Source organism: Salvelinus sp. IW2-2015, linkage group LG13, assembly GCF_002910315.2.
Source record: "Salvelinus sp. IW2-2015 linkage group LG13, ASM291031v2, whole genome shotgun sequence".
Lineage (NCBI taxonomy): Eukaryota > Metazoa > Chordata > Actinopteri > Salmoniformes > Salmonidae > Salvelinus > Salvelinus sp. IW2-2015.
Window position 1 is genome coordinate 23,399,951 of NC_036853.1, and position 10,243 is coordinate 23,410,193.

The window sequence follows — 10,243 nt, forward strand, 5'->3', positions numbered from 1 at the left end:
GAAACATTGAATTTGGCCTTACTGCCATTAGCCCATTTAACAAGATTCATACATGGGAAAACCAGTCAAAAAATGTTATCAAAACAATGTTTTTAAGTGTCTGTCCTATATCTGAGATGTTTTTGAAAWAAACTTTTTTTTTTACTGTGAAATTACCTTTGACTTGGAAATGCCCTATTCACTGCCATACATTTTTCAGCCGGGTACCGGGTTACCTTCAGACGAGTCCTGTGACACTTGGGGGGGGTTGTACCCCCTTTCCATAGATCAGTCATATTAACTTGTATGCCAAACCATTCGCACACTACAGACGTCTTCGTGTGTAGACCGCTTTTCAAGGTCTGACAGACACCTCAGATGTGGAAGGCTGAAATCGCCATATTGCGATGCAGCCCATGCAAAAAAACATATCTCTAGCTTTAACAGAAGACTGATGGGGATTTTTCTATTATGCCAGAAGAGCATTTAAATAAAAATATTTTCTCAAGCCCAGCTCAAGTGAACCCTTGATATGAGGCCTGAGGAAATTAATTACCTCTTCAGCCTAATAGTAAGTCTGCCAGTGCTTCTATGCAGTGTCATCCATGTTCAAATGGTAGATGAGCCCTATCTAGAAGTAGTACTCCAAATGTCCAATGAAGGGCACTATTCTTTTATAAGATTTTACTCAGACCCATCACATTTTGGGAATAGTGTCTTGTGAAGGCCAGTGTGGATGCAGGTTTTTGTTCCAGTTTGTAGTCGACTACGGAATTTAAAAGCTAAATTACATGGTTGGGGAGCTAAACAGTCTGTCCTCAGAATTCACYCAATCGGCCCTTAAAAGTTACATTTCTTAATTCTACTATACTCAGGAACCAGTGCACCATTAAACAGCATTGGATATATCAATATCCAGACTACCCAAAAAAAGAATTCAGGAAAAAGTCCTGACTCTTATTTTACCTTTGCCACACAATTGCACCTTTATCTGTGAATTTATTTAATCATGAAAGAACGTAACTTTTTGTGTGTATGTGATTCTTATTTATGTACGTGGCGGAGTTGAAGTCATCACAATGCAAAAATGAATCGACCATCTTTATTTACCGACGGAGGTCTATAATGGCAGGGTTAGGATTCACACATCTGTAGAACACTAGGCTGACCCACACACAATTGTATTTCTTTCAGAGCAATTATGCAGTAGGGAGCCAGAGGGGAAATCAAAATGGAGGATCTTCAACCATCACAGGAAATACTGAAGGAGCAGGTTTACATTGTTATCAGTATACTGGGCCCCGTTCAGCAGGGTGCGATGTACAGAGCYCTGCAGATAAATGCCATGAGTAGAGATGACATGACTCCTCACTGTCTGTTCTATACAATGCATTTCTATCTGAACGTTGCACAATGTGGTGCACTGCTGAATGCAGCCCTGGAATGGTGTAAACAGTGTGAGAAGGTCTGAGGGCTTCCAAAGGATCTTAGCTGCATCACAAGTCTCAGCGACTTCATCTGTTTTTTTCCTTACCTCAGAGCTGAACTGATGTGGCAAATCTGTTTTCACATCAGCGCAGATGGAGGAAACAAGGAGGAAGCCACTGTGTCATTGAGACGCAGCTCAAGAGGGGTTAAATGAAACCGTACAGGGGGAACGGTTCACCGATAGAGCAACGAGCTAAATATGTCAGAGGGATACATTTTAAACCATTGAAGTATTCCTTCCCCCTGCTATCGAGTCCTTTGGAAACTCTTTTCTATACAAAATACATTTTAATAAACAACTGATTTAGGCTCCACTTTAAAAGTGTATCTACACTTAAATAGTTAAAATGGAGATCAACGATCCAAGGCATGTCCCTATCCGCACCATCAGAAATAATATCTCACCCCAAGATCTCTTACCATAAATTTCCTTTTCTTTTCCAGGCCTATATCATAGAGGTCTAGGCCTTAGTTTAAAAAAAATAATACACAAAACTGCAAACTAAAGCAAAGTCCTTGAAATGTCACTGAGCGATGATACAGTAACCTCTTCAGAAATACCCAGTATGGTAAGAGCTAGTTGGCTTGGGTTCCATCCCTGCACAGCCTGGTTTGAAGTGATCATATAGCAAAGCAAGCTATGGGACACCACAAGCTCAAATTACAACTTTCTCATACCTTATATTTGGAAATGCGTATTTTCAAGCAGCAATACAAAAAAAGTATTAATGAAGAACGCATAATCTCTGAAAAAAATACTGTATGAAAACGTCCCTGCTACCTTGTTTCTAAGTACAAAACCTCTACCAATAATTTGCTCCGGAAGTAGCAAGAAGTCCTTTTCTTTTTTCTTTCTTTTTTCTTCTTCTCCCATCTGTTTTTTTCCATATTTTCTTTTTAATAAAACGGGTAAAATTCAGTCCTCAGATGCAAGTGTCATGGGCCATGACAGTCTTCTCCATCATATAATTTTTGCTGAAGGATCCAGAAACATGCAAGCCTCGTAGAGGGGCCTAGGGGTCTGCCTGGGGCTCCTGGGGGCCTATGGGGCAGCCGCTCCATCTTAGGCCAGGGCCGGGAAGGCCTCGGGGTCGTCCACGTTGGGCACGATCACCCCGCTCGGCTGGGAGGAGGGTTAGGAAAACAAGAAGGAACGAGATTGAGCAGACATATACAGTGAAATTATGACCATATCTGTTGTACTTAAACAATCCAAATTCTCTCAACTTTAAATCGTATAAATTCTTGCCATAACAGACAATTAGTAATAATACTAAACAAAAAGATGAACGCAACACGAATTAAATATTTTGCTGAGTTACAATTCATAAGGAAATCAGTCAATTGAAATAAATAAARAATGCACTAAAATCGATGGACTTCCCATAACTGGAAATACAGATAAGGTATCTGTAAACAGATGCATAAGAAGAAATAGGCCTCAGGGTCTCGTTGTGGTATTTTTTGTGTATTCAAATTGACAATTGATCAAATGCAATTGTGTTTGTTGTCCATAGCTTATACCTGCCCATACTATAACCCCACCATGGAGCACACTGTTCACATCAGTAAATCACTCGTCCACACGAAACCATACACATGGTTTGCGGTTGTGCGGCCGGTTGGACATACTGCCAAATTCTCTAAAACAACATCGCAGGTGGCTTATAGTAGAGAAATTAACATTAAATTATCTGGCAACAGTTCTGGTGGACATTCCTGCAGTCAGTATGCCAATTGCATGCACCCTCAAAACGCAAGACATTTGTGGCATTGTTGTGTGACAAAACTGCACATTTTAGAGTGGTCTTTAATTGTCCCCAGCACAAGGTGCACCTGTGTAATGATAATGCTGTTTAGTTGGCTTCCTGAATGCCACACCTGTCAGGTGGATGGATTATCTTGGCAAAGGAGAAATGCTCACTAACAGGGATAAACAAATTTGTGCACAAAATGTGTGAAGTGTGTTCTCTTCTGGGATGAATCCTAGTCAACTCTACCAGGCAGATGGCGTGTACTTTTTTTAAAACGTTTTTTTTTTTTTACGTATCTGTGACCAACAGATGAATATCTGTATTCCCAATTATGTGAAATACATAGATTAGGGCCTAATGAATTTATTTCAATTGACTCATTTCCTTATATGAACTGTAACCCAGTAATATATTTGAAATTGTTGCATGTTACGTTCATTTTTTGTTCAGTGTAGGATTAATCGTCCAGACCTTGTCAGTCCGGCCTCCGCGGGCCGGCCTGGTGGGGGCTCCACCATCACGCTCGCGGGGCTCTCTGGGCTCACGCTCGCGGAACTCTCCCCGGAACTCTCCTCTGCCCTCCCCGCGCCCACGGCCCCCCCTGCCACCACGGGGTCCACCACGACCACGGCTAGGGCGGCCCAGGTCCCCAAAGTTTATCTCCAACTGGGCTGTGATGTCATTGGCCGGCTTCCGGAAGTGGTGATCATCCTCTGTCTGAAAGYGGGGGGGGGGGGGGGCATCGTCAATGACTGAACATTTGCTTCCTGCACACAAGTCAGTCACAATTAGGTTATCTTGAGGAGAGACCTTGTGAGCGTCTGTCAGATGTGAAACTCACCTTAGGGGCGACTCCCTCGGCCTCCACTGCAGCTTCAATCAGAGTATCATCTTTCTTCTCCTTTATTGCAGAGAAAGCAGGAAGAAAATTGATTTAGGTTATGGAAAACAAAACAAAGYCCAAGTCAGTTTTGTGGTTTTGACAGTCCACTCACGTCCTTGGACTTGTGCAGCACGTATCCTTTCTTCCACTGGCTGTCGGCTCCCTCGTTGGCCTTGCGGATGTTGAACTCCACCTTGGTTTTCTCCTTGTCCTGCTGGGCCTTCCATTCATCCAGAGTCATCTCCTTGGGTTCCACTTCCTTAGGTTCACCAACCTCATTCTCCCTACAACAGACAGATGAGAAAACAGAACTGTCAGAACACGCAACTGGCTGGAGATAAAAAATATGGAGGAAAAGCCAACCAGCCCACACTGTTAAATCCCTGAGGAGAGAACAAGTGCACACTTTGGGAAGAAGAGGGAGATGTGGTAGAAGGCTCAGCCCTATCAACTCACTTATTCTCAGAGTCAGCGGGCAGATGCTCCTCTCCCTCAGGGGTCTCCTCGGTTACGTTTGATTGGTCAAGCTCGCTGTGGAGAGGGAAAAAACTAATTTAGCTTCACCTGAGTGTGTCCACATCAGCTTAGCTCCACCTGTACATTAACACCAGCTTTACAGCCCTGTGTGGCTGCACGGCATTCCCATCCACGTCACTCATTCTCAGACATTCAATATGCTGAAAGGTGATGATACCAGGACAATATAGAGACTAGGTGTCTTGACTCAACACGTTGACWTAGGTTTACACACAACCACACAAGTTAAATCAAAACTCTTCCTTGAAGTTTGTAGACATACTCTGTCTTTTAGAAAAGTGTAATGAGAGGGTGTGTTGTGCTAGGTCGGCAGTGCAACTCACCCCATCTCATCCTTGACGGTGCCCCAGTTGTGAGATCCACTTCCTCCACGCTTCTCCTCACCTTTCTGGCTGCTGAAACAACGTCTGGGCTTTAGCTCACACCTTCACTTCAATAGTCTCTCCAGCAAAAAAATCAGTTTATTTCAATGAGATAAACCTGGATGGGAAAATGTTAAATAAGTAGTTCTTATATTTCTAGGGCCAGTTCCCCAGATACAGATTAAGTGTAGTCCTGGACTACAAAGCAAGCTCAAGGGAGAATCTCCATTGAAATGTATTTTTAGTCCAGGATTAGTGTTAATCTGAGTTTGGGAAACTGTGGCTCGATCTCAACCAACAGGCGGAACCGCTACTAGCGGAAGATTACATGCACCTGCGAGCTAAACTAAGCTTGATTGCAATAACAAAATAAATAAACAAGGATAAAACAGCAGATCAGTTGATCACTCGTTGTTACCATGTCAAGCGATTATGATACCAGACAGCTGGTCTAGATTCTCTACTCCCTGCCCCCAATGAAACTGACCTACCAGGAGCATTGGAAACCAAGGCTGATGAATGTAAAAAATACCTTGAGGCCTATATTTCATTCAAACGCTTCACCTTAAAATGGCAAATTAATATATGCCATTCAAGACTTTATAGACTACATTTTCATTTGATAAAGAAATAGACCACTCAATCAAGATTTACTTGACTTAGTTACACATTTCAAATCTTGGACAGTCCAGGGTCCAGTCCAGCCCCGATCTTGATAAGAAATGGCCATATGAGAAAATGTTATTTTAAAGACAGTTGTATTTAATAGATTACATAAATTGGAAATGAATAAAATAAGAGTAGGCTACACCATCAACATTAGTTTTCCATTCACACAGCCTGTTGGGTAAATTGGCACAGTAGATTTGCCATGGTAAACAAGGAAATATTATATTTCAGTTGTACAGAATGATTGTAAAACAGATAAATTACCCGTAGTCTGGTTAACTAGCATGATTAAACATTTTCTGATAACACCCACCAGAGGGCGAAATAGTGTTGGAAAATGTTGGTTGCAATCACGACTAAAAGAACCACGATATCTGCGTTATGTAGCGGTAAATTGGTGGCGGATGATGATTGCAATTGAGATCAGCTATGCAGGTGTCTTTAGCTCATATTGATGGTTTAAGAAGAGATCAGCTGGTGATAATCTAGTGGCCACCAGTGGCAGCAATTGACCCTGTGTTTCCCAGCCCTGGACTAAAAAGCACTTTAAGAACCGAGATTCTCCATTTGAGCAGGAAATAGGCCTAATAATGAGCTCCGACTTATCCATCCTTGAGTTAGCTAGCTACATAATTCACAACATGACACAGAAGACTTACGATCGATCGTTGCCGCTGTGTCTGTCAAATTCACGCTTTCCTCGGGCATCGAAGCCGTCGCTCCTGCCCATGCCTCGGCCCCTGCTGCCCAATCCCCGGCCCCTGCCGCCACCACGTCCTCTCATGGACCTTTCCCCAATGGGCCTGGGGAGACAGACAAGGAACCAAACCAATCAGCAGCCTGCCTCACAGGAGGGAACAGTTGATGTGTATTCATTGAGGTTAAAACATTCAGAAAGTTGCAGATAGAAATGTAATGAATAGAGCCGACATGTTATCTGAACGATCTGTACTGTTACATCCCCACAAACAGACCCCGGTGCATGACCCAAAACACAATGGATTATATATGACCAATACTGTGAACTACACTGGAACAGTATTATAGCAAACATAACTTATATTMCCTTAGGCGGGGCTCTACGCTGACAATTTTTTTTAAATAAGGGAGCATAAGTTGAAAAATATAGGCAGACAAAGAAATTCCAGGGCACAATAAAAACATTTGAGGGAATAAAGCTTGAATCTTTCATTTTCTAGACGCACTGCCTAAAATAAAATACTAGGGGACATAGCAAAATATTTAGGCACATATGTGAGTAAAATGGTCGCACTGTAGAGCCCTGCCTTAGGCACTGTTTGAATACTTTAAAAACACTTGTGCTTCTTTAGCGTAGTCATTGTTGGATTGCGAGCCCCCCCAAAATCCCCTGGCTATTCATGATAGACCAGCAACTCTTTCTACAAAGGAAGGAGGGACGTATACAGGGTTTATATATGTTACCACCACCCTTTTCCTACACACCCTGCTGTAACAGGTTAAGTTAAGTGACAAGGCAACGCTGAGGAATTATCAGTGAAGGTGGCGTGACTTTCTCTGCTGCTGAACAGTAGTGAAGTGGACCCCATAAATAAGATTGGGTGATTGGGTTACCTCTGACAGCCTGAGGGGAAATAGTCCTGTCAAATGGAGAAGGGGGTTGTTTTTGTTTACACAATAAAGGCCTGGTTAGTGTCCAATTTAAAAAGGAAAGAACGGTACTGTCCTACATTAGAGTGCCGGTGTGGGTATCAAAGTCTTAAATGAGGACTAATATACGTTTATTTGTAAAATCAGATGGGTTACTGTTCAGATGGAACAAAGGCCTGCACACAGACACACACACAGATCTGAATCGTGTTATTGTTTGGGTTAGTACCGGTTTAAAAATACAATAATCCCATTTGGTGCCAACTGAATATACCCCTGCTCTACCCAGTACTCACTTCTCCACAGAGAACTCTCCTCCCTCGCCAGGCTTCTCCTCTCCGCCGGGGGGCCTCTCGAAACGGCGTGGTGGCCGTCTGTCAGTCCGGGGGGGTCTGTCTGTAGGGGGGCGGCTCTCGCCCTGGAACTCACGGGGCGGTCCACCAGCTGGGCCCTGACCCTCAGGCCTGCGACCCATCCTCCTGGGACCAGGTCCTGGAGCAGGACAGAGCATAGGAATTAWTAATCCCCTTATGAGAAAATGTAGGGTTATGGTTCTTTGAAAAACAAAAGGAGTATAAGGGTAATTTTCTCAAGAGCTTGCTAGCGAAAATAACTAAAACAGGGGTGTGAATTGGTGACTATTGTCATTAAAGCGAGAGCTTTTCTCAAGACCAGTCTCCAAAAGAGTGAGCAGGACTGACGTTCTGAACTAGAATGTAAGGGCTTATTCATGTAACATGCAGAGGAATACAATTAAAATGTCAACTTCTTTATTAACCTATGAACTAACATTGAACTTTGTATTATGCACCATGCCAGTACTAGCAGATGGAAACATGCCCTAAGTATGGTCTGACAAGTCCCTCCCACTGTTGACCAAAATAGACACCCACCCCTACATCCCAGCAGCTGAATGCACGTTGAAGCACCTGTCTCCTCTTCTCTCGTTTACATTTTCGACTTTGTTTCTGACTGGTGTAAGTAGGATGGAACGTTCTAACACAATACAGGGGCCTCCTATTTTACTTTCAGATTATGTAGACCCGTCTAAAGTTAGCCAGTAACGTACAAGTACTCACTAATACGAGAACGTACATGTAACAAGTTGTTTGCCAATTGATATAGTCTTATCTTATGTGTTCACTGAGTAGCATGCTCGTGAAGCTGTGTTATCTGACAAAAACACCAAACGCCCATATTCTCATTCACAACCGCGATACGCCACGCAAGATGACGCAATTCCCTGCCTTGTCAAGAACATGTTGGTGCTGTAGTACACTCCAAGCCACGAGGTTGGTCACGACGCGGGTTAATAATGCGGGTAGCGAAAGACTAGCAAGATAGTTAATCTACGTTAATTCGGCAGAAAAACGACCCTCAAATGTAACCAGGAGGCATTTTGGTAGGCAGTCATTGTAAATAAGAATTTATTAACTGACTTGCCTAGTTAAAACAATGTTTTTTAGTACGATCACTTCGCTTGTGGAAGTTGGCTTACACCAATGTGTAAATACACGGTTCGCTAGCTAACGTTAGGCGAACAATTTCAATTGCACGAAACTGACAATTCGCCAATCGTGCATTTAGCAAGTACGTAGCTACCAATCCAACACTGATCAACCGGCATTTAGCAAACAAACAACCGACTTTGGTAAGCTAACGTTAGTTAGRTCATTAACTAGTTAATTATCATGGCTAAACAAGGCCCCTAAGAGGCGTTTTATTGGCAGCAAAACAAGTTCGCCAGCAAGTTAGTTATCAGGGGGCACAGACTACCACACACTTGACACATTTTTTTGCAACGAATGCGATAAGCTTATGAACTTTAACTGCCATCTGAACTGACGCACTAAAGGAATCATGTCGACCTCATGGAGGGTTTGAAACCATTGCTAGCTGAACTGAACTATCCAGCGAGAAATGCGATTTTGCAGACCAATCCGACATTTACTGCAGGAAACAGTCTTACCATCTTTCTTCAGAGGCACGGGTGCCAGAGGCTCATCTTTCTTATCAGCAGGGACCATCTTTCTATCTTTCTGGGACTCCTTTTTCTGGAGCTTGGCGGCTTGGGCTGCGGTCTTGGCGGCACCAGGGACAGGAGCCTCCTTCTTCTTGTTCTCTGCCTCCTTCAACAGCTCGAACGGGTCCGATTCGTCGTCAAATAGTTGGTCGAATCGGTTGGCTATAGCGCAGCCGAAACCTTCTTGCATATGTCCGGGCATGATGGCGCCCCTTCAGCAGGATTTTCCTCCGATTCTACGAGGCTTGGTGCGAACACTTCGCTAAATGATGCCACAAGATGGCTGGGAAAAGGACCTCCTTCTCTTCCGGCGTGATAGACATCCGGGGCCTCAACTTTGGCGCCAGGTGGGGCGTGTAGTTCTTTGATGACGGAGAGTTTCGCGAAAACATAAGGGGCGGCTCACTCAATAAAATACAGTACCCAGAACGATGGACGGGGTTAATGCTTTTGCGTTTCTCCATTTGACAAGCATGAATGTTATATCTGTTGTAGTTTGCTATTTGCATTCAATCATGTATTTTGTTTGGGAGAGCTTTCCCACCCTTTCTATAATCATCTAAACACTATACACACACACCCACTATCCATATTCACCTTCAAACCCTTTGCTACATTGTTTCTCCATAGAAAGCCTCCATAGTTCTTTGCCATATTTTAACCTTTATTTAACTTGGCAAGTCAGTTAAGAATAAATTCTTATTTACAATGATGGCCAAACCCAGACAACACTGGGCCAATTGTGCACCGCCATATGGGACTCCCAATCACACCCGGATGTGATATAGCCTGGATTCAAACCAGAGACTGTAGTGATGCCTCTTGCACTAAGATGCAGTGCCTTAGACCGCTGCGCCACTCGGGAGCCCATAGCAATTTGGCCTGCATACCCAAGTCTGTCTTTCAAATCTAAAACACT

At 43.4% G+C, this 10,243-nt stretch overlaps 1 protein-coding gene across 2 annotated transcripts; it reads right to left on the minus strand.

Moving 5' to 3' along the window:
• Positions 1–1,879: 1,879 nt before the first annotated feature.
• Positions 1,880–9,625, minus strand: LOC111972337 (SERPINE1 mRNA-binding protein 1). 2 transcript variants are annotated; one of them, XM_023999357.2, is made up of 9 exons: positions 9,271–9,625; positions 7,598–7,793; positions 6,332–6,475; positions 4,965–5,033; positions 4,561–4,635; positions 4,217–4,388; positions 4,063–4,122; positions 3,693–3,938; positions 1,880–2,590 (listed from the first exon to the last, which is right to left on the minus strand). In XM_023999357.2, the coding sequence occupies exons 1-9, from the start codon at positions 9,524–9,526 to the stop codon at positions 2,531–2,533; spliced, it is 1,278 nt and encodes a 425-aa protein (XP_023855125.1). In that variant the 5' UTR covers positions 9,527–9,625; the 3' UTR covers positions 1,880–2,530. The 2 variants fall into 2 exon arrangements, with proteins under 2 accessions (XP_023855125.1, XP_023855123.1); XM_023999355.2 differs by having other exon boundaries at positions 4,965–5,036.
• Positions 9,626–10,243: the final 618 nt, after the last annotated feature.

What these genes read in the sequence shown, in the direction of transcription:
- LOC111972337 (XM_023999355.2), bottom strand. Translation starts at nt 9,526, where the DNA reads ATGCCCGGACATATGCAAGAAGGTTTCGGCTGCGCTATAGCCAACCGA. An exon ending in ACCGTCAAGGATGAGATGGG is followed by an intron (nt 4,636 to 4,964) that starts GTGAGTTGCACT and finishes CCCTCTCCACAG; the next exon opens with CGAGCTTGACCAATCAAACG. An exon ending in CCCGCTGACTCTGAGAATAA is followed by an intron (nt 4,389 to 4,560) that starts GTGAGTTGATAG and finishes TGTCTGTTGTAG; the next exon opens with GGAGAATGAGGTTGGTGAAC.